General features: G+C 36.4%; 1 protein-coding gene across 2 annotated transcripts in view; it reads right to left on the bottom strand.

Annotated features, from left to right (window-relative positions):
* The window catches only part of FANCC (FA complementation group C), a 175,865-nt gene that overhangs the window by 50,050 nt on the left and 98,149 nt on the right, over positions 1–27,666 (bottom strand). For both annotated transcript variants that reach the window (XM_060155374.1, XM_060155375.1), the window contains exons 4-6: positions 27,496–27,609; positions 26,515–26,579; positions 10,109–10,273 (exon numbers count right to left, since the gene is read on the bottom strand). In XM_060155374.1, coding sequence (XP_060011357.1) covers positions 10,109–10,273; positions 26,515–26,579; positions 27,496–27,609 — 344 coding nt within the window. The remainder of the gene's footprint in view (positions 1–10,108; positions 10,274–26,514; positions 26,580–27,495; positions 27,610–27,666) is intronic.

Consider the following 27,666-nt stretch of genomic DNA (forward strand, 5'->3'; position numbering starts at 1 on the left):
AAAGGCAGAAAAAGGGTAGAAGACAAAAAGAGGAACAAATAGCAAGGACAACAAATATAAAGCAGTAATAAATATAATAGATATTAGTCCAACTATAACAATAATCACTTTGAACCTCAATGGTCTAAATGCATCAATTAAAAGACTGAGATTGACAAAGTGGATCAAAACAAGACCCAGCTATACCTTGTCTACAAGAAACCTATGTTAAATATAAAAACGCATGTAGATTAAAACTAAATGGATGGGACTTCCCTGGTGGCACAGTGGTTAAGAATCCACCTGCCAATGCAGGGGACACTGGTTCAATACCTGATCTGGGAAGATCCCACATGCCGTGGAGTAACTAAGCCCGTGTGCCACAACTACTGAGCCTGCTCTCTAGAGCCCGTGAACCACAACTACTGAATCCTCCTGCCACAACTACTGAAGCCCACGTGCCTAAGAGCCTGTGCCCTGCAACAAGAGAAGCCACCACAATGAGAAGCATGTGCACTGCAACGGAGAGTAGCCCCCACTCACCGCAGCAAGAGGAAGCCTGCGCACAGCAACAAAGACCCAGTGCAGCCAAAAATAAATAAATAAAATAAATTAAAAAAAAAAAAAGACAACAACTAAATGGATGGAGAAAAATATACCATGCTAACACTAATCAAAAGAAAGCAGGAGTAGCTATATTAATTTCAAATATAGCAGACTTCAAAGCAAGGAAAGTTATCAGGACTATGTAGCTCATTACATAATGAAAAGGGGTTCAATTTTCCAAGAAGATATAACAATCCTAACTTGTATGGGCCTAACAACAGACTGTCAAATTATGTGAGGAAAAAAACTAATAGAAGTGTAAAGAGAAATAGATGAATCTACTATCATAGCTGGAGACTTCAACATCCCACTATCAAAAATGGACTGATCCAGCAGCCAGAAAATCTATAAGAACATAGCTGAATGCAACAAAACCATCAATCAAGTGAATATGATTGTCATCTATAGACTACTTTATCCAACCACAGCAGAACACACATTCTTCTTAAGCTCACATGGAACATTCACCAAAACAGACCATATTCTGGGCTATAAAACATACCTTAACAAATTTAAAAGAACAAAAGTCATATAATGTCTGTTCTCAGACCACAATGGAATTAAATTAGGAACCAATAACAGAAAGTTAACTTGAAAATCTCAAATAATGTGGAGATTTAATAACATAGTTCTAAGCAACACACAAATCAAAGAAGAAACCTCCAGAGAAATTTAAAATTATTTTAAACTAAATGAAAATGAAAACATAACTTATCAAAATTTGTGGAATACAGTGAAGCAGTTCTTAGAGGGAAATTTATAGCACTGAATATATATTTAGAAAAAAAAGAAATATCTAAGATGAATAATCCAAGTTTCCAACTCAGGTAACTAGAAAAAGAAGAGCAAATTCAATCTAAAGTAAGTAGAAGAAAAAATAGAATTAGAGCTGAAATCAAATGAAAATGCAAACAGGAAATCAATAGAGAAAATAAATGAAACCTAAAGGTGGTTATGGAAAAGACCAATAAAATCAACTAGCCAGGCTAACTAAGAAAAAAGAGAGGGCACAAACTACTAACGCCAGAAATGAAAGAGGAGACATCACTGCAGATCCTAAGGCATCAAAAGGACAGTAAATGAGTACTCTGAACAAGTTTATGCCAACGAATTTGATACCCTAAGTGAAATGGACCAAATACTTGAAAGACACAATCTGCCAAAACTCACACAAGAAGTAAAAGACTAAATGAGTAGGGCTACATCTCTTAAAAGAAATGGAATGAATAAGTAATAACCTTTCAAAACAGAAAGCACCAGGCTTGGATGAATTCACTGGTGAATTCTGCTAAACATTTAAGGACAAAATTATACCAATTCTTTACAATCTCTTTTGGAGGACAGACGCTGAGGGAATACTTCCTAACTCATTCTATGAGGCCAGAATTACACTGATACTGAAAGCAGACAAAGACATTACAAGCAAAGAAAACTTAGAGACCAATATCTCTGATGATCATAGATGCAAAAATTCTCAACAAAATACTAGAATCCAACAATGTATAAAGAATTAAATATCATGCTCAAGTGGAATTTGTCCCAAATATGCATGGCTGGTTCGACTTTTGAAAATCAATCAATTAATATAATTCATTACATCAATAGGCTAAAAGGAAAAATCACATGATCATATCAGTAAATGCAGAAAAAGCATTTGATAAAATCCAAACCCATTCAATATAAAAACTTTCAGTAAACTAGGACTAGAGAGGCACTCCCTCAAATTGATAAAGAGTATCTACAGAAACCCTACAACTAATAATCATAATAATTGTAATAAACTTGAAGCTTGCCCACTGAGTTCAGGTACAAGTCAAAGATGTTCCCTTGCACCATACTTTTTCAACTTCATTATAAAGTCTAGCTAATGAAGTAAGAACAGAAAAGGAAATAAAAGCTATACAGATTGGGAAGAAAGAAAGAAAACTGTCAGGACTTCCCTGGTGGTGCAGTGGTTAAGAATCCGTCTGCCAACGCAGGGACATGTGTTTGAGCCCTGGTCCGGGAATATCCCACATGCCGTGGAGCAACTAAGCCCGTCTGCCACAACTACTGAGCCTGCACTCTAGAGCCCGCGAGCAACAACTACTGAAGCCCGCGTGCCTAGAGCCTGTGCTCCACAACAAGAAGCCCGCGCACCGCAACAAAGAGTAGCCACCGCTCGCTGCAACTAGAGAAAGCCTGCACAGCAACGAAGACCCAACACAGCCAAAAATTATTTTAAATAAAAATAAATAAATAAATAAAACTGTCTTTGTTCACAGATTAACTGATTATCCATGTAGAAAATCCAAAATAATTGATTAAAAAACTGGAACTAATAAGCAATTATAGAAAAGTAGCAGGATACAAGTTAAAATACAAAAGCCAATCACCTTCTTATATACCAGCAGTGAACAAGTGGAGTTTGAAATTAAAAAGAAGATACCAAGTACCTCCCAAGTTAAATAATTATGTATAAATTTTACAAAGTATGTACAAGGCCTAGATTAGAAAAAATACGAAACTCTGATGAACAAAATCAAAGAAGAACTACATAAATGGAGGATATCCATGGATAGGAAGACTCAATATTGTCAAGATCTCAGTTTTTCCCAATTTGACCTATAGATTCAATGAAATCTCAATCAAAATCCCAACAAGTTATTTTGTGGATATCAACAAACCGATTTTAAAGTTTATATGGAGAGGCAAAAGACCCAGAATAGCCAATACAATATTGAAGGAGAAGAGAAAAGCTGGAGGACTGACACCACCTGACTTCAAGATTTACACAAAGCTAGAGTAATCAAGACAGTGTGATATTGATAAATAGACCACTGCAACAGAGAGACCAGAAATACCTAAGTAGAGTCAATTGATTTTTGATAAAGGAGCAAAGGTAATACAGTAAAGATTGTCTTTTCAACACATGGACATCCACATGCAAAAAATCTGATTCTAGACACAGACCTTATACCCCTCATAAAAATTAACTCAAAAATGGATCCTAAATCTAAATTTAAACTACAAACTATAAAACTCCTATAAGATAACATAGGAGAAAACCTAGATGATTGAGTTTGGCGATGGTGATGACCTTTTAGATTAAAAAAAAAAAAATCCATGAAAGAAAGAATTGATAAGCTAAACTAATGAGAGAGAGAGAGAGCGCGCTCAAATCTCAAATAAATAAAATGATAAATAAAAGAGGAAACATATTACAACTGACACCATACAAATACAAATGATCATAAGAGACTATTATGAAAAATTATACACCAACAAATTGGACAACCTAGAAGAAATGGATAAATTCCTATAAACATACAACCAACCAAGACTGAATCATGAAGAAATAGAAAATCTGAACAGAATAATTACTAGCAAGGAGATTGAGACAGTATTCAAAACTTGCCAACAAAGAAAAGTCCACCCAGATGGCTTCACTGGTGAATTCTACCAGACACTTAAAGAACTAATATCAATCCTCCTCAGTCTTCCAAAAAAAAAACAGAAGAGGGAGAACACTTCCAAACTCATTTTATGAGGGCAGCACTACTCAGATACCAAAACCAGACAAGGATATCACAAGGAAGGATAATTATAGGTCAATATCCCTCGTGAATATTGATGCAAAAATCTTCGACAAAATATTAGCAAAACAAATTCAACAATACATTAAAAAGATCACGTACCATGAATGATATTGTGATTTATAATAAGATACGTATTTGGCCTTGGACCCCATTCCTGACACAGAGCTCCTAAAACCCTTGGAATTTCCTAAGTGAAGAGAGCTATTAAGGTATCTATTGTTATGTTAATGAGGTGACTTTTAGACTTCACTTAAGGGTAGGGGCTGGTTGCCAAGAGAACCAACCATGTGACTAGAGGATGGGAATTTTCAGTCCCATCCCACTAACCTCCAGGGAGGGGAGAAGGGTCTGGAGATTGAATCACTTGCCAATAGCCAATGGTTTAATCAGTCATGCCTATTAATGAAGCCTCCCTTAAAACCCAAAAGGATGGTGTTTGGAGAGCTTCCAGGGTGGTAAACATGTGGAGATCAGGGGAGAATGGCACACCTTGAGAGGGCAAGAAAGCTCTGCACCCTTTCCCCATACCTTGCCCTATGCATTTCTTCCATCTGGCTGTTGCTGAGTTACATCTTTTTATAATAAACCAGTAATCTAGAAAGTAAAATGTTTCCCTGAGTTCTGTGAGCCATTCTAGCAAATTAATCAAAGCCAAGGAGGGAGTTGTGGGAACCCCCAGTTTGTAACCAGTTAGTCAGAAGCATAGGCAAAAACCTGGGCTGGCAACTACATCTGAAGTGGAAGGTGGTCTTGTGCAACTGGGCCCTTTACCTGTGCAATCTGATGCTATCTCTGATAATATCAGAATTGAGCTGAATTCTCGAATAGCCTGCTAGTGTCAGAGAACTACTTGTTGGTGTGGGGAAACCTACACACACACAAACACACACACACACACACACACACACACACACACACACACACACACACGTTGGAATTGGGTCCAGGGGCCTAATTTGTTGACCAAGTGGGATTTATACCTAGAATACAAGGATGGTTCAACATCCACAAATCAATCAATGTGACATACCACATTAACAAACTGAAGGATAAAAAAAATCTTATCATCATCTCAATAGATGTAGAAAAAGCATTTGGCAAATTTCAATATCCATTTATGATGAAAACTCTCAAAAAAACAGGTATAGAAGGCAAATAGCTCAACATAGTAAAGGCCATATATGACAAGCACACGGCTGACATCATATTCAACATTGAAAAAGTGAAAGCTTTTCCTCTAAGAATGCCCACTCTTGCTGCTTTTATTCAACATAGTACTGGAAGCCCTAGCCAGAGCAATTAGGCAAGAAAGAGAAGTGAAAGGCATTCAAATCTGAAAAGAAGTAAAACTGTCTCTATTTGCACATGACAGGAGATACACAAACACACACACACACACACACACACACACACACACAAGACTTCACAAAAAAACCGTTACAACTAATAAACAAATTCAGTAAAGTTGTAGGACACAAAATCAATACAAAAATCAACTGTTTCTAAACATTAACAATAAATTATCTAAAAAAGAAATTAAGAAAACAATCACATTTACAATTGCATCAAAAAGGCTAAAATACCTAGGAATAAATTTAACCAATGAGGTTAATGATCTGTTCACTGAAAACCATAAGATTTTGAGGAAAGAAACTGAAGAAGACACAAATAAATGAAAATATATACTGTGCTCATGGATTGGAAGACAATATTGTTAAAATGTCCATACTACCCAAAGCAATCTACAGATTCAATGCAATCCCTATCAAAATTCTAATGCTATTTTTCACAGAGACAGAAGAAATAATCCTAAAATTTGTATGGAAACACAACCCTGAATAGGCAAAGCAATCTTGAGAAAGAAGAACAGGCTGGAGGTATCGTAATTCCTGATTTCAAACTATATTACAAAGCTATAATAATCAAAACAGTATGGCACTGGTATACACACATAGATCAGTATACACACACATAGATCAGAACAGAGAGCCCAGAAATTAACTCACACATATATGGATCAACTAAGTTACAACAAAGGAGGCAAGAGGGGCTTCCCTGGTGGCGCAGTGGTTGAGAGTCCGCCTGCCGATGCAGGGGACACAGGTTCGTGCCCCAGTCCGGGAAGATCCCACATGCCGTGGAGTGGCTAGACCCATGAGCCATGGCCGCTGAGCCTGCGCGTCCGGAGCCTGTGCTCCGCAACGGGAGAGGCCACAACAGTGAGAGGCCCATGTACCGCAAAAAAAAAAAGAAAGAAAAAGAAAAGGAGGCAAGAATATACAATGTGGAAAGAATAGTTGCTTCAATAAATGATACTGGGAAAACTGAATAGCCACACGCAAAAAAATGAAACTGGACCCCTATCTTATACCAAACACAAAAATCAACTCAAAATGGATTAAGGAATTGAATGTTAAGCCCTAAAACCATAAAACTCCTAAAAGAAAATATAGGGGATAAGAATGACATTAGTCTTGGCAATGACACTTTTGATTTGACATCAAAAGCAAAGGTGACAAAAGCAAAAATAAATAAATGGGACTACATCAAACTAAAAAGCTTCTATACTGCAAAAAGCTTCTAAACCATCAACAAAGTGAAAAGGCAACCTACAGAAGGGAAGAAAATATTTGCAAATCATATGTCTGATAATGAGTTAATATCCAAAATATATAAAGAACTCATATAACTCAACAGAAAACAAACCCCAAACAATCTGATTAAAAAATGGGCAGAGCATCCAAATAAACATTTTTCCAAAGAAGATATGCAAATGCCCAACAGGTACATGAAAAGGTACTCAACATCACTAATCACCAGGGAAATGCAAATCAAAACCAAAATGAGATACCACCTCACACCTATTAGAATAGCTACCACCAAAAAGACGAGAGATAAGAAGTGTTGGTGAGGATGTGGAGAAAAGGGAACCCTTGTGCACAGTTGGTGGGAATGCAAATTGGTGCAGCCACTATGGAAAACAGTATGGTGGTTCTTCAAAAAATTAAAACTATAACTACCACATGATCCAGCAATCCCACTTCTGGGTATATATTCAAAGGAACAGGAAAACAGGATATCAAATAGATATCTGCACTCCCACGTTTATTATGGTATATTCATAATAGCCAAGATATGAAAACAACCTAAGTGTCTATCGATAGATGAATAAATAAAGAAGATATGATATATATACATATATATCTAGTTATATATATGCTATATATACATAGTGTGTGTGTATATATACACATATACACAAAATCGGCTATTATTTAGCCATGAGAAAGAAGGAAATCCTTGGCTGTGACAACATGGATGGATACTGAGGGCATTATGCTAATTGAAATAAGTTAGAAAGAGAAACACAAGTATGATATCACTTTATGTGGAATCTAAAAAAGCTGAACTCATAGAAACAGAGACTAGAATGATGGTTATTAGGGACTGGTGGGGTGGGAGAAATGGGAATATGTTGATCAAAAAGTACAAACTTCCAGTTATAAGTTCTGAGGATCTAATAATGTACAGGACGGTGATTATAGTCAATAATACTGTATTGCATATTTGAAAGTTGCTAAGAGAGTGGATCTTAAATGTTCTCATCACAAAAAAAGAAATGGTAATCCTGTGATGTGAGGGAGGTGTTAACTAACACTATGGTAGTAGTCATTTTGCAATATAAAAGTGTACATCTTAAACATATGCAATGTTATATGTCACTTATATCTCAATAAAGCTAGGAAAAAATAAAATATAATAAATTAATATAAATTCTGATATTTTCTCTTGTGCCTACATGGAAACATAACAAGAAGCAAGTGCTTTTTTGTCTTATTTGGTAATAATATTAAACATTTTTATAAACTTTCCTAAATTTTATCCAAATTATTGTAGATATAAATACATTTTATGTTTCATATATTTTTACAAATTTTATATAACATATTTTTAGATTTATTTTATAATTTAATATTTTATTCAAAAATAAAATTTATTTATAATATATTTTCTTATATTAAAAATGGACCCCTGGCTTTACAAAGGAGAATTAAGAGATTTCTCTTCTCATCTCACAGGTGTTTCATCAGGAAAAGATGAAATCAAAACGTCAGAGATTTCTCTGACTTGTGAGAGTGGGACATCTACTCCAAAGTAATGCGCTAAACTGTAAATGAAAAACAAATATGAGGAAAGTTATTTTTCCCTTGGCTTTATAGATGTTAATAATTTACTTTACTGTGTCTTATTCAATAGAATGTTTTCAAATACTATTATACTGCTAATTAATTGCAGCAGCAACTTGAGACCAATCATTCAGAATCTAAACAAAAAGGAATTAAATAATTCAAATGTGTATGTGATAAGTTAATATTTCATCAACAGAACTGTACTTCTGCCTTAAAATTGAATCTCTAGATATGGCTGGACAAGTTGTGTTGCTTGTATTCATCTGGTATTAGCACCAACTAAGGACAGGAGTTTTTTTTAGGTGAACTTGGCAATACACACGTGGTACAGAAATACTTGAAGTGCTGAATAAATATTTTGAATCCCATGGTTCTCCTAGAACAACTGTGTTGACATATGCATTCATAGTGCAAAAGCAATAGTGAGTAAAACTGCTATGCCTAACACAAATCAAAGAAGGGACAGTAGTCACTGTATTCTTTACTACTACATACTCACAGTAAAAACACTGCCAGTTTCACATAAAAATGCATTTCATGAAAAATATTAATATAAAATATTGATTTCATTAAATTTTACCCTTGAGGATACTTTCAATTAAAAACATTCTGTGTGGTGAAAAGGTATGCATAAAGCATTTCTGCTACATACCAAAAAACGATGATTGTCTAGAGGAGAAGCACTTGGGCAACTTGCTGAGCTATAAGATCAACTAGCCACTTTTTTCCTTCTTGGAAATTTACTTGAAAAAAATCACTGGCAGACAAACAATCGTTATTCAGACTTGAGTATTTGGCACATACTTTCTCAAAAATTAGAGAAGTGACCCTAGCACACTAAGGAAAACAACTGACAGTATTTATAACCAATGATAAATTTGAGTTTTTAAGCTCAGAAATTAGAATCTTGGAAAATTTGCTTTCACCAATGTGAGCTTTACAGCTTCCCAACACTTATAAGACATTTCTGATAAGACTGGTGGTGAATGAATGTAAATTTTGATAGTATAAAGTGAAATATGTCAATGTTTGGAAGATCTGCCTAACTTAATGAACCAATATTTTCCAAATGAACCATGTATGAAGCTATAAAATAAGATCCGTTAAAAATGCAAGACAGACCAATTGGTTTTAATGTAACAGCACAAAGAGCTCATTGATATAATTTCAGATTCCACATTGCAACTAACCTTTAAAAAACCACCATTTTCAATTTTTGGTGAGGTATCCATGTCGAATATCCACAATTACCTGAGATGGCTATTAAAATATGTCTTTAACAAGTACATAACTGTGTGAAGCTGGATTTTCTTCATATACCTCAACCAAAAAAACATATTGCATCAGACTGAATACAGAAATATCTGTGAGAACCTAGCTCTCTTCTTTTAAGTCAAACAATAAAGAGGTTTGCAAAAATGTGAAAACAATGCCACTCTTGTTAGACAATTTTTTTCTTGGAAAAGGTCACTGTTTTTCATTAAAAATACGCTATTTGTATTAACATGTAATCAATTTATTGTTATTTTAAAATGAAGTGATAAATATTTTTTAAACTTTTGTTTTAATTTCAAATATGGTAAATATTGATAGAACCCACATTTTTTAGAAAGCTCATTGAGATCCTCAATAATTTTTAGGAATGTAAAGTGGTACTGAGACCAAAACATTTGAAAATTGCATTTCCAACATACTAAAGTATTCTAAGAAAAGGAAAAACAAAATTGAATGATAAGGTAGATGGTCATCACTTACAGCAAAAAAGCCTCATTCACAGCATCACAGAACTCAGGCCAGAGCACTTCCTGAGGTTCATGTCCATGGTAGGTGAGCAGAGCCTCTACCAATGGTTCAAAATCTGGCAGAGTAACAAGTGGGACACAAACTCGTGACAGGGACCTTACTCGTTCAGGAGCCATTCTATGGAATAAATAAAATGAGAAATAAGTACCCAAATCTTACAGCCACATGTACTGATAGTTAAAGGCATATAAAATCTTCATGTTAAAAAGGTTCATGACAGGTCATTTGCTTTGCCCCTCATATAAAAAGGGGTACCCTAACACCATCTATGAACTCTATTCTCTTACATAGTTCTCTAGGAAGAAACCCTTTAGCTGCAGTTCCCATTTTGATCTCTCTCATTGTCAGGACTTTGGCTTAAGCCTCTACAGGCACCTCCCGCTTACCATGCCCAAAATAGAACTTGAATTCCTTCCCCAATGTTCTCTTCCCCCAGTGCTCCCTATCTCATTTGCTCAAGCCCAAACCCTTGAAGTCCATCCTTGATTCCTCCTTTTTCTCTCCTGCCCCTTATCTGATCCAGTGGTTAATACCATTAGTTCATTTCATTACTTCTCTACACATCCATCACTACCGCCTAATTCACCATCACCTCCAGCGTGGGTTACTGTAGGGCCCTCCTAATTTTCTCCCTGCTTCTGCCCTCACCTGTCTTGTCTCTCTCTGGAACAGGTCCAGACCCCTTAAAAATTCAGATCACTTCACTTGTCTGCTCAATGGCTTTCCACCTCACACAAAGAACAAGCCAAGTCTTATATTAGTTGCCAAGGCCTTCCATGGTGGGGCTCCCTCTGTTTCTCTGGCTTTATCTCTTTCCACTCGTACCTTGCCCATTCTGCTCTGGCCTTTCCAGCCTCTGACTACTCCAGATAAGTTCCTGTTGTTCATTCTGCCTGGAACACATGGTTAGCTCCTTCATCTTGTATAGGTCTCAGCTCAAATCTTGCTTTATGTAGGGGAGTTCCCTGACCATCCCATATAAATGCACTGGCTAATATGGTAGCAATCAACCACATATGGCAACTTAAACTTAAACTAACTGGAATGAAATGAAACTTAAATTCCATTCCTCAGTTGCACTAGTACAGATCAAGAGTTCCAACAGCTACATGAGGCTAGTGGTTTACTGTATCAGACAGTGCAAATTCACAAGGCTTGTCCATTACTGCAGAAAGCTCCACTGACAGCACAGCTAAACATATAAGTGTCCTCTTATCTCACTGTGTTCTTCTCTCTCTTACCCTGTTTTACTTTTCTTCACAGTACTTTTCATCACCTGACCTATAATGTATTTGCTTGTTTATTGTTCATGGTCTGTTTCTTCCTGCTAGGACATCCACTCTGTAAGGGCAGGCACTTTTCCTATTTTGCTCACTCCTCTATTCCTAGTATGTAGGGACAACTCCTACTTATAGCTCCAGAAACAGATATTAAATGAATAAATGAACAACTAGAAACCAGGAAGATGAAAGTTTGGGATATATGCTATTAGATCATTCTCTAGGTATCTTCATATAAAACCATAAATCTACAAATTTAGTCTTTTTTTGTGAAACAAATGAAACCACAATATAGAACATATAGCTGTCACTCATTTTTTTTTTACTTGTTGCCTATTTTTAAAATATATGTGTTTTGTATTTTAACAATATCTCCATTTATGGGCATTTAGGTTGTTTCTAATTTTTCACTATAAAATACTGCTGCAGCAGTATCCTTGCACATGCCTGTTTGTGCCCCCATGTGAACATCTGCATATTGAACTGCTTTCCAAAAGACTACCAATTTACTTTTCTACCCCTGACAGTGATATTATTCTGGATATTTTTACTTCTTCCTAATCTGGGCAAAAATTATCCCATTGTTTTCATCTGCATTTCCCTGATTTTTTTTTTTTTTTTTTTTGCGGTATGCGGGCCTCTCACTGTCGTGGCCTCTCCCGTTGCGGAGCACAGGCTCCGGACGCGCAGGCTCAGCGGCCATGGCTCACGGGCCCAGCCGCTCCGTGGCATGCGGGATCTTCCCAGACCGGGGCACGATCCCGTGTCCCCTGCATCGGCAGGCGGACTCTCAACCACTGCGCCACCAGGGAAGACCCCCTGATATTTTTTGAGATTGAATATTTGTGTGTTCCCCACTTGTATTTCTGCTTCAGTGAATTTGTTTTTGAATTTTTGTATATTTGTCCTATTTATTCATCTAATAAATATTTTTGAACCCTTACTATATTCCAACCTGTTTGCAGTGGTAGTGCTACAGAAGCAAAGACAAGACAAAGCTTAGTAATGAAAAGCATAAAATGCCGATGATATCAAGTGCCATAATGAAAGTAAAGTACACTGAGGGGTAAGAGAGGGCAAGAATTTACTGAGGGGAGCATTTGAGCAGAGATCTAAAGGAAGTGTATGAACAAACCATATATGTACGCGGGAGAAGGATGTCACAGGCAGATGCAAAGCAAACATGAAGCCCTGGAGTATCTAAGTACGACAGAGTCCAAGGTGGCAAGTCCACAGTGAATGTGGCGGTGGGGGTGGGGGAGAAGACAGGTTTTGAAGAGACCAGTGTAAGAACCTGGGATGTTAGTCTTTTTTTTTTAACTTATTTTTCAGTTTTATCAAACTTACAGATACAACTACCTTAAATAGTCAAATAGCTCTTCAAAGCTTATGAAAAAACAGCAGCTTTTGAACAAGCACTCCCACTCCCATTTTCTGATCTCAGAGGCAACCATTTTCAAGTCTAACTCATGCTTTAGATATTTAATATGTTTTTTCCTGTGGGTTTAGTGACTATTACTTGGCTTGCTTGTTTGCTTTTTTCTTGGCACTGATGATTATTTTAATGCTAAACTCCCGCCCAAGTATGTAATCTCCTTGCAATACGTTCAAACATATCTGATATTCTGCCATTTTCATCTTAAAAGAAATTTCTCTTAGAACCTTCTGACCTATTCCAATCTGAACAGGTTGCTTTTTACTCCCTTTGTACAGTTATCTTGGGACCTCTACCATAGGGATTTCTTTCACTTCTCTCCTGGATCCCATATCTTCTTCTTTCTTGGTTTATTCTTCTTACGTGAGAAAAGGTACAAGAGAGGTAAAGTATCTGAGACCTTGCATGTTTGAAAATATCAGTACTTTACTCTCATACTTGATTGATACTTTGGCAGATTATAGAATTCTGGTAATTTTTCTACAGAATTGTGAAAGTATGGTTCGACTATCTTTTAAATTTCAGTGTTGTTCTTGAGAAGTCCCATGCTGCTATGAATCCTGACCCTTTATATAAGTCCTGTTTTTACTCCCTGGAGGCTTTTGGATATCCTCTTAGAAATTTCACACTGATGTGTCTTGGTATGCATTTATTTCTATTCATTGTGCTGGACATTCAGTGGACCTTAAATCCGGAAAGATCTTTTGAATTTCTTTGATGATTTCCTACCTATTCTTTTCTCTGTTCTTTCTGGGGACTCTGATTTTTTGGATATTGAACTTCCTAGACAGTTCTCTCTTTTCTTTCTTATTTTTCATCTCTTGGTCTTTTTGCTCTAGATTTTGAAAGAATTGTTCAACTTTACTTTCCAATCTTTTATTATGTTTTTAATTACCACTCTCTCATTATTAATTTCCAAGAACTATTTTCTTCATTCTCTGGATGTTTCTTTTTTTAAAAAAAAAAACAGCATTCTGTTCTTTTTTTAAATTTTATTTTTGTCTTAGGACTCCTTTATTGATTTAGTTTTATTGAAGTATAGCTGCTGTACAATATTATATAAGCTACAGGTGTACAATATAGTGACTCACAATTTTTAAAGGTTATACTCCATTTATAGTTATTATAAAATATTGGCCATATTCTCCAGGTTGTACAATATATCCTTGTAGCTTATTTTATACCTAATAGCTTGTATCTCTTACTCCCCTACTCCTATATATTGCCCCTCTCCCCTTCCATCTACCCACTGGTAACCACTAGTTTGTTTTCTATATCTGTGAGTCTAGCATTCTGCTCTTGTTTAGTGGATATATTACCTTTTATTTTAGTAGGGACTTTTTTTTTTTTGGCTGAGTTGGGTCTTAGTGGCGACATGCAGGATCTTTTCGTTGTGGCGCGTGGGCTTCTCTGTAGTTGTGGTGTGCGGGTTTTTTTTTTTTTTTCTCTCTTTAGTTGTGGTGCAGCAGGCTCCAGAGCATGTGGGCTCTGTAGTTTGGGGCATGTGGCTCTCTAGTTGAGGCGGGCAGGGGCTCAGTAGTTGTGGCACACGGGCTTAGTTGCCCCATGGCATGCGGGATCTTAGTTCCCCGAGCAGGGATTGAAACCACATCCCCTGCATTGGAAGGTGGATTCTTTACCACTGGACCACCAGGGAAGTCCCTTAATGGGGACAATGACATGAATTTATTTTAGATGATCTTTTCTTTAAATAATCTTTTTTTTCTTTATTTTCACTGGTTTCTACTTTCAAGACTATATGCTTAATATATTTCCTTCAATATGTAGTGACCATTGCCTGTCATCTTTTTTAAAACACCTTAAATATATATATATATAAATTTATTTTATTTTACTTAACACCTTCAATAAACTTTATTGAAACCAACATTCAAATAGTATCTCAAGGGTGAAATTCTGTTTCAGCAAAACCAATTTAACAATTTCAAATATATATAAAAACATTTAAAAAGTAATCTTGTTAAAGGTGATCATTTCTCCTTCCCCTATTTTATCTTCTATACATTACTGCACCAAATAAACAGGGAAGACTCTGTTCAATCATCTGCACCAAAAAAAAAAAAAAAGAAGAAGAAAAAGAAAAGAAGGGAAAACTGCAGTTTGACAAGTGCCAAATATCAGAAATCACATCAAATCAGAGTGTAATTATAGGCTTAATGTGTTATAACTAAGGCTTTCGATAGTACAGTCCACAAACCCAATGTGAATTCCCACCATTTTAAGGGCTCCCGTAGCTTGACTTTGCTGGACTAAAACGCACAGGGGCCATTACCTATGATAAATGAAGTGATGCAATACTATTGGAAAAGTAGAAACGGGTAGTAACTAAGGGTTTACTTCCAGTTATTTCAGCAATAGTCTGGCTTGACCAGCCTGAGAAAGATTACATTTCTGGTTCTTGTTTCTGAGTTGGGCCCAAAGAGGTGAGCTGCTAGTGGAACACAAGTTATGGCCTGTCATCTTATATTTAACAGACAGGCACTAAAAACCCAGTAGTGAGTAATATGTGCATGGGTGGGGAAAGTTGACTGTGATCTTCACTATAGGACAGTAGTTTTTAGACTTTTTGAGTTTCAAAAACCCTTAAAAATTACTGAAAGGCCAAACAGCTTTTGTTTCTGAGGTTATAACTATTGATACTCATATTTGAAATTAAAACAAAGACACCTAAAAGTATTTATCAATTCACTAAAAGTAACACTAACAAATCCATTAGGTGTTAACATGAATAACATTTTTGTTGAAAAATTACTATATTTTACAAAACAAAAACAGTGAGAAGAGTGGCACTCTTTTTTTTTTTTTTTAAACATCTTTATTGGGGTATAATTGCTTTACAATGGTGTGTTAGTTTCTGCTTTATAACAAAGTGAATTAGTCATACATAAACATATGTTCCCATATGTCTTCCCTCTTGCGTCTCTCTCCCTCCCACCCTCCTTATCCCACCCCTCCAGGATGTCACAAAGCACTGAGCCAATATCCCTGGTGGCACTCTTTTTTTTTTAAATTCTTGGTAAAACTGGATCTCTTAGTTACTTGATTCCCAATTGAAAGTTCTTTTATTTTTAAAAATTTATTTATTTCATTTATTTGTTTTTGGCTGCATTGGGTCTTCGTTGCTGCTAGCGTGCTTTCTCTAGTTGTGGTGAGCGGGGGCTGCTCTTTGTTGCAGTGTGCGGGCTTCTCATTGTGGTGGTTTCTCTTGTTGCAGAGCACGGGCTCTAGGCACACGGGCTTCAGTAGTTGTGGCTTGAGGGCTCTAGAGTGCAGGCTCAGTAGTTGTGGTGCATGGGCCTAGCTGCTCCACAGCATGTGTGGTCTTCCCAGACGAGGGCTTGGACCCGTGTACCCTGGATTGGCAGGCGGAATGTTAACCACTGCGCCACCAGGGAAGCCCGGCACTCTTTTATATGTTTGCAAATTTCTTTCCTATATGGCTTGAAAGAAGACAGCTGGATTCTTGTATTTACTTCTGCATTTAATTTGTTGCAATATTTTTTTTTTGGATGAACTATATGGAGAGTCTAGCCCCACACAGATATGTAGTTTTAAAAGGGAGGAGTATTATAATAGCTTCTTCACACAATTACACATATTCTCCTTTGATATTACACCAAAATTTATCAAGCGCTGCTCACCCTTTTCCTGCAAGCGTATCTAGGAATGCAGGTAGAGCTGCCTGCCATAGGTCTAGGGGGTTGGTGATGGGTGGTCTCTACCATGAGAAGGGCTGAAATTATCCACAATTTACTGGCCAAGCCTTACCCTGAAAGCTGAAAGTCCTCAAACAGACTAGAGTACTACAACAGTTACATCAAACGGATCCTGTCAATGAAAGTTTTGTCTAGGTGAAGAGATGGATTCCTGGCACTTCCTAATCCACCATCTTCCTTGACACCCCTTTTGATCTCTGTATTAAAAGTTAAAAATAAAAAGAAGAAAACACTTGTCTTACTTTCCATTTCTTTGTCCTGTTGTATTATATCCTAGGAGAACTACTCAGCTCAATCTTTGGATGGAGTCATTGTTGGTTAATATTTAGCTTTATCTCCTATTCATAAACTCAATTAACTCCTGTTTATTGAATTTTCTTTTTTTTTCCCCGTAAGTCTCTTTGGAAAAAACCTCAGCTTATTCCTACTTCAAGGATTTGATAGTTTCTCTTACTATTCTTAAGATAATTAATTTTTTATTTAAAAAATCCATTTGCTTGTCCTTGGGAATGCATATAATTGGTACATTTGCATTTTCTGTTTGTTGCATTTGGTTCACTTTTCCCCTATGGTGTGAACTTTTCATGAATGTCTGGTGATTTTCGTTTATTTGCTCTTTCTGGCATTTGGTGTTCCATGTTAGTCTCTCCGTGAGTGCTCTGTTCAGTGCAGCCCGCCTCCAGCACTTGGTCAAGGGTCAGGACGCGGTGCTGGCCGGGGCTGCCAGTAAACTGCATTCTGGGCGTTAGAGCATCCCCACACTGCTGGGAGTTGGCAGCCATCTGGTGCTTGTTCTCCTCCAAAGGCTCCTCCCCCCATTCTTGTGGGAAACAGGACACCTTTGTTGTCTCTTTTTTGGGGGCAGCGGATGAGTTGGAGGAGTGTATGAGGGACTAGTCAGCTGGCTGCTATTACTGCAGTACTCTAACAAGTATCTTGTTGGCTGCCATGTACCCTACTACTCCTTGAATCCACCCGCGAAGTAACTCTCTTACAAACTTTCTGGGATGTGATATTTGCCTTGAAAAATATCCCACTACCAACCATTTTAAGCCTTTCTCACAGTTTGTGGGTCATCAAAAGCCCCCCGTATTTCACAATATTATATATTTAATTGTTAAAATTTCCCTGTAATTTTAGAGGTTGGAAGCATAAAAAGAATGCTAGGACATTCAGGTGCTTAGTTCATCACCTGACTTAATTTTTTTAATTACATTTTCATCTTAATCTCCTGGCTAGATTATTAGAGTTGCTATTCCTCATAGGTCTTTCACTTAGTCTTTAGGGTCTGTCCAAGTTCTCTATAGCAGAGCTACTCAAAGTATGGTCCTGGGAATCAGCAGTATCAGCATCTTTGGGAGTAAGGCCAAGAAAACTGTTTACATTTTTCCAGGGGAATCTTATACACATTGAGAAACACTGTTTCTCAATGTGTATAAAAAATGTAGAGAAACATTGCTCTACACTTTAATAGCAGTCCCCAGAACTAGATATCAATAGCAGTCCCCAGAACTAGATATCAATCTCTAGCAATAATCTGAATACTTTAAGGAAACATGATAGAACTGCATTTCAGGTTTATATTTTTATTAATTAATTCCTACAAATTATTAGTTTAGCTGTATTATTTTCTTGAAAATCAAGAGTAAAATTCTCATAGAGATAATTTTTTTGTCGAGCTACACAATGATATCTTCTTTTGTGTGAACAGTTTGTCTTTTCTCTTTAAATATTCACCCTTTCTAAAACTCACTTCTTGTTCTTTACCACTTTCCTAAATGACTGAAGTCTCTTCAACAGCATTTATCTTCCACAGTGCTCTATCATCTTTCTCTAACTTACCGTCTAGGTGGTTTCAGACCTAAAATTTAATTCATGTGTTTTTGAGTCTATCATCTAAGTTGTTAACAAAAAGACGTATTTATCTTGAGTTGTAAATACCTTAAATTTTTGGAATATATGAGCTTACTGGGTAGGATAAGAGAAGGGAAAGTTGTATTCGTGTGTGATGTAGGGTGCTTTTGTGTGTGCATATTTTGCACAGAATCTAGCAGAATATTTTGCATAGAGCAAGGGCGCTATAATGTTTGAGAAATTGAAAAATATGCCTGAGAATTACATGCACTCATAATAAATCCAGAACTCTGAAATATAGGAGGACAGAGATAGTGATCTTGCCTCCACAGCCTTGACTCATCAGTCCTCCTCTTTAAAAGACCTGTAAGTACAACTTTTCTCTCATTATCTTAAAAAAAAGGAGGAGAGTCAGAGACTATCACTGGTAACTGAGTGGGTGGAAAAGAGGACCTCAGGACCAAGGGTATTCATTTATCAAGCGCTGAAGCTTATGGGCTGCAGATTGTATCTCTCATTAGACTGAAAAAAATCCAAGATAATTTTCCTGAAAAATTCTAAAGTCTCAGGTAAACTGAGGTAGCTCTTGGTTCTACCAAAATGCAGGCAGGCCAAATGATAATCTTCTGAAGGGCTGCAAATGGCTCACAGCCTTCAAGGCTCCCTCTTTTGTCAGAAGCTTGCCAGAGAGCAGAGATCCAACTTCAACCAGAGTTACGCAATGTTTTCCAGACTGGATTACACTAAGCATTAGGTCTTGACTGATTGCCAGAGCAGCACTTCCAAATGATTTCTGCACAAGAATTCAACTACAGAAGGCTCAATGGTAACCATATACTGCTGGAGACATCCTTCCTATGTGGTTGTACTGAAGTTTCCAAACCAACTGCAGCAAACCATAGAACTACAAGATAAACTGATGATGCTCAGAAAGTCCACAATGTTGCTCCTTCTAGACAGTTTGTAGCAAAGAGCAAGAGAGATTTTAAACATTCTGTCATTGGATTGTTGATTTTACTTGGTGGCAAGTGAAACTCTATTTAAAGCACTATGACAAGATCGTTTATCAGGCGTCTAAAAATAATGCAAAAAGAACCAAACAGATTTTCCTAATTTCTCCTTTTGTTCCACTGACAATTTATGCATTGATGTTATTACATTAATTTCTATATTTTCTATGAGGCTTTCAAATCTTTTGAAATGAACTTTAAGCATTCAAGTGGCAAAAAGAAAAAAAGTGTAGAAACCCTCTATAAAAAAACAAATCCCAGAAAAAAAGCAGTATAGTATCATTTATAAGCAATTTAAGTTTGAGAGTCTTTTGGTTGTTTTAACATTTGAAGCCATACAAGTAGAAGGAAAGTAATGATAAGACTCAAGTTTCATAAATAATAGGAATATCTGGATCCAAGTATATCAGAAAGTAGTTTTGCCCACCATGCTGTAATCAAATTAAACTTTTTTATTAAAAATGTACAGATAACTTCAGATATATAGTAGGATGAACACATTGTTATGATACATATTTTAATTATTATAATAACTTATTACAGCAACAACTGTAATGGCTCCAGCATGTTTGGCAGCTCTTTCAAATATTATCATGATGCCATTCCACTAACTGATTTCACAAGATCAGTTCCTACTCAAGACAAGAGGACACACTTGGTTCAATTTATAATTCACTAGAGAACTGTAGATTTAAGAGTTCTGAGTCTCACACAAGGTTTTACGGACCCGGGTCTTATCTGGAGGTAGAAGAGAACTTCCTGGTTTTAGGTCTTAAAAGTAGGATTTTCAAAGCTCTCTCTCTCTTTATGAGACTCAAAAAGTATGTTGGGTATCAAATTCCTTTTTAAATTCAACCTTCTGGTAAGTATAAGTGAACCTAATCCAAGAGATTGGATTTCCCTAAAAACATAACACATTCAGAAAAATACCCACAAGAAGTTCCTCTTGTTGAATTCTAAAATTCTCTCTAAAAAGGAAAAAAAAAAAAACTCCATAGAAAACATCATTCAATAGAGCAAATTAGGAATGTATCGATGTGTCAGTGTCTAGAGGACATTCTATTAGCACAGGCATCTCATATTCTTGGTAAATTCAGTTAAGAATTTTACTAATTAAATCACAGATTTGCCTTGACTAAGAATGCTCTAAACTACTAACCAAATTAATCACCATTTTATCCTTGCTGCTACTGCCAGCTGGGGTGCCAGCATGGACTCCCTTCAGTGGACTTTGCTCTGCGCCAGGAAATTTGTCCATGTTGTTTTTAAAAAACAAATATCCTTAATGAAGAAACAGTCATGAATTTGGAAATGAACCTGCCCCACAAAATGGCCCAATCTGGTACAAACGGAGCCTCAGCTATAAAGAGAGGATCTGCTAATATCTTCCAGCAGGCTCTCCTGATTGTGGTCAGCAGAGTTTAGACACTTTTCTGAACTGCTGTCTTCTCTTGTCCAAAACTGAGAACAAGAAAAGCACAAATAATTCTGAGAAAAATGTCTGAAGAGACCAGTATAATTAAATAATGGATAGAGTGCAAAAATATGTAAATAAAGGGGAAAAGTTGCAGAGAGGAATACATACTAAGCTATCTAAGGCTGATTAAAGATGATTATTTTTTCATGAACTACACCTGCTAGTTTGGAAACAAGACCTGGAGGCAGGAAATCATTTCTTTATTTTGAATATTATCTAATTTTTAGCATTTTACTAGGTAACACTGCATTTTAGTTTTTAAAACTTTAATTATAAAGTACTTATGATGTATACAAAAACACAGAGAATTATTAAACATCAACTGTATACCCACTACCCAGATCTTACAATGCTAACGTTTATATTTGATGTTTTAAGAAATAAAATGTTTCAATTATAGTTGAAACACCTTTCTTCTCATCCCATTTCCTCTTCCAGGAGTTAGCACTCCCCTAAAATGGTGCAGATCATTTCTGAATAGTTTTTAACACTTTTACTTTATATGTAAGTATTGTTTTGAGTGTTTTGAAATTTTACGTAAGTAATGACATATTACAGATATCTTTTTGCAACTTCACTGCTAGTCTGTTCCATGGGTCTACATGTCTGGCTTTATGCCAGTAGCAAATTATTTTGATGAATGTAGTTTTGAATTATGTTTTGAAATCATGGAGTATGAAGCCTCTGGTTTTGTTTTTCTTTTCAAGATTGTTTCAGTTATTTGGAGTCCTTTGAGATGCTATATGGATTTTAGGATGTTTTTCTATTTCTGCGAAAGAAGAATGCCATTTGGATTTTGATAGAATTGCATCACACCTATAGACTGATTGGGTTGTATGGATATTTTAACAATATGGAGTCTTCTAATACATGAACACAGGATGCCTTACCATTTATTTGTGTCATATTTAATTTCTTTCATTAATGTTTTGTAGTGTGCAAGTCTTTTACTCCTTCAGTTTATTCCTAAACATTTTTTCTTTTTGACACTACTGTAAATGGGATTTTTAAATTTTCCTTTTTGGATTGCTCATTGTTAGTGTATAGAAACAAAACTGATTTTTGAGTGTTGATTCTGTGTCCTGTAACTTTGCTGAATTCATTTTTTAGTTCTAACCGTTTTCTTGTGGAGTCCTTAGGGTTTTCTGCATATAAGATCATGTCATCTATGAACATAGATCATTTTACTTTTTCCTTTTATACTTGAATGGTTTTTATTTCTTTGTCTTGCCTAATTGCTCTGGTCAAGACTTCAGTACTATGTTGAAAACAAGTGGTGAGACAGGGTATCTTTGCTTCCTGGTTTTCAAAAAAAAGGTTTCAATCTTTCACCAGAGAGTCTGATGTTACCTGTGGGTCCTTAACATGTGGTCTTTATTATGGTTGAGGTAGTTCCCTTGTTCCTAGTCTTTTGAATGTTCTTATCACGAAAGGGTATTGAATTTTATCAAATAATTTTTCTATATCAGTGGAAATTACTGTGTCGTTTTGTACATCATTCCATTAATATGGTGTATTACATTGATTAATTTTTGTATGTTGAACCATCCTTGCATGCTAGGAATAAATCCCACTTGGTCACGCTGCATCAGCTTTTTTTTCTTTTTTTTTTTTTTTTTTTTTGGTACGTGGGCCTCTCACCGTTGTGGCCTCTCCCGTTGCGGAACACAGGCTCCGGACACGCAGGCCCAGCGGCCGTGGCTCACTGGCCCAGCCGCTCCGCGGCATGTGGGATCTTCCCAGACCGGGGCACGAACCCGTGTCCCCTGCATCGGCAGGCGGACTCTCAACCACTGCGCCACCAAGGAAGCCCTATATCAGTTTTTTAATGTGTTGTTGAATTTCTTTTGCTAGTATTTTGTTGAGGATTTTTGCATCAATATTCATCAGGGATATTGGTCTTGGTTTTCTTTTCTTGTGGTATATCTGTATGATTTTGATATCAGGGCTGGCTCCATAAAATGAATATTGAAGTATTCCCTTCTCTAACTTTTTGAAAGAGCTTTGGGAAGGACTGGTATTAATTCTTCTTTAAATGTTTAGTAGAATTCTCCAGTGAAGTTATCTGGTCCTAGACTTGTCTTTGTTGAGAGGTTTTTGATTACTGATTCTATCTCCTTACTAGTTATAGATCTGTTCAGATTTTTAAATTTATAATTCAGTATTAATAGGTTGTACGTTTATAAAAATTTACCCATTTCTTCTAGGTTATTCAATTCATTGGTGTGTAAAAGTTCATAGTCTCTCATGATTCTTACTATTTTTATGGCATCAGTTGTAATGTCTCCTCTTTCATTTCTGGTATTTATTGCTTGAATATTCTGTTTTTGTTAGTCTAGCTAAGGGTTTGTCAATTTTGTTGATCTTTTAAAAAACCAACCCTAGTTTCTTTGAGTTTTTTCTACTGTTTTTTTCTAGTCTCTATTTAGTTTATTTCTGTTGTAATCTTTATTTTTTTCATTCCTGCTGTATCTTTGGGTTTAGCCTGTTCTAGCTCCTTGAGATATAAAATTATGTTGTTGATTTGAGATATCTCTTCTTTTTAATTTTATTATTATTATTTTTTAAATATTTATTTATTTGCTGTATCAGGTCTTAGTTGCGGTGCATGGTCTCTAGAGTACCCAGGCTCATTAGCTGAGGAATGGGCTTAGTTGTCCTGCAGCATGTGGGATCTCAGTTCCCTGACCAGGGTTCGAACTGGCATTCCCTGCATTGCAAGACTGTTTCTTAACCACTGGACCACCAGGGAAGTCCCCTCTTCTTTTTTAATGAAGGCATTTACCACTAGATACTTCCCTCTTAATAATGCTTTTCCTGCATCCTATAATTTTTGGTATATTCTGGGGATGCATCTTCTCTGGGCCTAGGCACATAATTTCCCAGTTAGAGCTTTGCCAGTTTCTTTTTCAGGAGTTTATAATCTCTTCCTCCCTCTAGTGTTTATCTGTGGTACCACAGGTTCTCTGATGCTGCAACAAGCCACTAAGCTCTTTTGTTCTCTCCAGCCCCCCAGGCATCCAAAGTATGCTGGTTCTGTTACTGCCTCAAGTCAGGGCAGACGGAAACTAATCTCTAGGGTAGCCCCTTTAAAAGTTGTAACATGGTATGCACATTCCACTCTTCTCCCCACCCCCACCCCAAAAGAGAAGTTGTGAGTTGGGTACTTTGTCCTAATCATGCTGACCTGAGCCAACCTGTCTGTGGCACTGCCAGTTTTCTGTTGCTGCAAAGAGCAGCTGAGCTCTCTTTAACTCTCCATGGTCTCCAGCAATTGAAAGTATGCCGACTCCCTGTCAGTGGTCAGAGTCAGGAAGGACAGATAGCAGTCCCTCAGGTAGCCCCCCAAAAGTCAGAACACTGGACACTTTCCAGTCTTTCCCTCCCAAGGGAGATACTTCCAGCTTGACTTTTCCCCCCAGTCCTCCCAAGCCAGGCCAGCTTAAGGGAGGGGCTATTGTGGTTGATATGAAATGGCTTTCTTACCCGTTTTGATATGGCTATGCTTGACTTTGAGTTTGCCAGGGGTATTGTGACTTTGTAATTGATTTCTGAAGTCCCATAAAGTCTCTTTGGGTCATACACTAGTTTTAAGTTAGTGTCTCTGTGGAGGAACAGGACTAGGGCTTCCTATGCTATCTTGCTGACATCACTCCTAAAGAATTTTTAAAATGTTTATTATTTATTCAGTTTTCCTCTTTTGGTAATGACCTGCTTATATAGCTTGTCCATTTCCATACTGGAGTGTTTGCCTCTTTATGAGTGGTTTCCAGGAGGCATTTCTATAGTTTGAATACTAGTCCTTTGTCTGTTTTACAAGTTGTAAATACCTTCTACGTCTGGCTGCCCTTTTCTATTTGTTAACAGCTTTTTGTTTTTATTTTTATTTATTTTTAGCTGAATTTTAAGAAATCAATTTTACCTATATTGGGAGTTTGGTGTGGGGTGTATGTACACACTGCATCTTATTGATTTTTGAAGTCCCCTTCAGTAATTTTTAATTCTATTATTTAAAAGATCCATTATTCAACATTCACCTCAAGGCTAAATCAAAGTCTTTACCTGACATGTAAATGATGGTAAGTGCTTTCCATGCACCCTACAGGCTCTTCTTATTACTTTTTAAGGTATATTTTATATACCACAAAATGCACCTATTTGAAATGTACATTTCAAAGATTTTTAACAAATTACTGACTTGGACAACCATCATCATCATCATCATCATCATCCACTTTCAGGACATTTCCATCACCTCAAGATCTTTTGTGCTCATCTGCAGGAAATCCCTGTATCTACCTCTAGTCCCAGGCAACAACTAATCTACTTTCTGTCTCAATAGTATGATTTGTCTATTCTGGACATTCTATAAGCATGGAATCATACAATATGTGGTCTTTTATGACTGGCTTCTTTCACTAAGCATTATGTTTTTTTTTCTGCGGTACGCGGGCCTCTCACTGTTGCGGCCTCTCCCGTTGCAGAGCACAGGCTGCGGACGCGCAGGCTCAGTGGCCACGGCTCACGGGCCCAGCCGCTCCGCGGCATGTGGGATCTTCCCGGACCGGGGCACAAACCCGTGTCCCCTGCATCGGCAGGCAGACTCTCAACCACTGCGCCACCAGGGAAGCCCTCTTACCCATTTTTGAACTGAGTTTTTTCTTGTTGTTGAGGTTTAGGAGTTCTTTTTATAGTCTGGATATTAGTCCCTTATCAGATATATCATTCTCAAATGTTTTCACTCACTTACTAGGTGTTGGCTTAATATTAATGAAATCCAATTTATCTACTTTTGCTTTGTTTCTTGTGCTTTTGGTGTCATATTCCAAAAATCCCTGCCAAATCTAATGTCATGAAGATTTTCTCCAGTGTTTTCATCTAAGAGTTTTATAGTTTATTTTAAGGGGTTAAATGCAAAGGACTCCTAAAGGCTGAGGGCAAAGACCATTTCTGATAGAGCTTTAATTTCCAATAGCTTTACAAAAAAAATGCCACAAATTTCTTTGGCCCCCAGATTCTCTTAATGAGTTGCTAAAAATGAAATGTTCACCAATAAAAACAACTTTGAATTCCTTCATATAGTGAAGAAACATTTTGTAATATGATTAATTGCCTTTAAATTTGTCTGAATCTGTTTGATTTGTTTAGTCTAGATTTTGGAATACTATGTTTCTTAAAATAGGTTATTTGTGTACATCAAATATCTACTGCCTTGTAAATATTCTGATCGTGTATGTGTGTGTCTGAACGATACACACTCACACTGAGCTGCACACTTCTTCCTTTTGTGTTCCATACAGCATATGTGGGGCTTTTTACTCAATGGGTGCCTAAGAGTCATTGTATGATCTACTTACTGACCTGAGAGTTGAGAGAATAGTAATTAAAAGAAGAAAATTTGTAAAACTTACCAATTTGCCATGTATCCCCTGAAAATCATCTCTCCACATAGAATACAACCATAACTATGAACATGCATTTCCTAAGAATTATAAAATTTTTCTCTTATAACCAAACTGATACATTTTGAAACTTAAGAATAGGGATGTTTAGTTTAACACCTACCGCCTTTGAGTGTTAAATCCATTAAGATGATTCTCTCTGAGTTCAGACACTAATGATAAAACCATCTGTAAAACAAAATCAGTTTCAGGTTAACTCACGCTGCAAACAGGATTACATCAGTTCTATTTTTCTTGATGTGAGTGATATTTCCGTTGAGATTCCCTACTCTCTTTCCCCACCAATCCTTTCCTTGTCTTACTTTGTCAAAGCAGTGCCGAGTCACATTTACTAATAACTTGGATTTTATGTTTAATGTCTGTTACTCCATATTCTGATGTAAGCAAATGAATAATAGACAAGTCATTAATTTCCCCCAAATTAAAACCAAGCCTGTTAAAAATAAAACCATGTTAGAGTTAGCTTACTTTTTTCCTTTCTTAACTTAGTTCTTTATTTTTTAAAAACGCTATTCATGTATAAAGCTTCCAAAAGACAGGAATAGTTAATAAACATTAAAAATCTCATAACATTTTTTAGAAGAGCTATGTTAAGACCATAAGTTAAAATTTCTTGAATTTGGTTAAAATTTAAGGTAGACGAAATCACAGCTTTAATACTAAGATGTAAATATATAATACTATTTACAAGATTGTTATTATTGAATATTTTGCTTTAACACAAAATTCCTATCAGGTTATTTTTAAATAACGAAATTCATCCAACAGTAAAAGGCTGTGTTTATATTGGTTAAGGAAATCTTTTCTCCCAAAAATCTTTGAGAGAATAAATGAGATGTATGTGTTAAGGGACAGAGAGGTTGGTTGATTTAGAATAACCTCTCCTGGTTTCCTTCTTCTTTCTCATAATCTCCCATCTCACATTTTTTCCTTACATGGTCATAAGTCCACCCAAGGTAAGAAGAGATAAACATAGAAAAGTTAAACATCTCTCCTGGAGGACTGAAATATTTCCATTTACCTTTTTTTCAGATGGTACATTAAGCAATGAAAATTTCAATACTAATAAATTAAAAATACTCACATTTTTAAGTAAACCAGGATAGTAATCTGTGGGTGCATACCCAAGAACTTGAGTAAAAAGATCAACTTCTTTTATATTAAATCTGAAGGTGGAAAGTATATGAGATAACAACCCCTAAAAAACATAAACAGAAAGAGAAAAAGGTCTTAAAAATGAATGTAAGTCCCCATT

The sequence above is a fragment of the Lagenorhynchus albirostris genome, chromosome 7, assembly GCF_949774975.1.
Source record: "Lagenorhynchus albirostris chromosome 7, mLagAlb1.1, whole genome shotgun sequence".
Lineage (NCBI taxonomy): Eukaryota > Metazoa > Chordata > Mammalia > Artiodactyla > Delphinidae > Lagenorhynchus > Lagenorhynchus albirostris.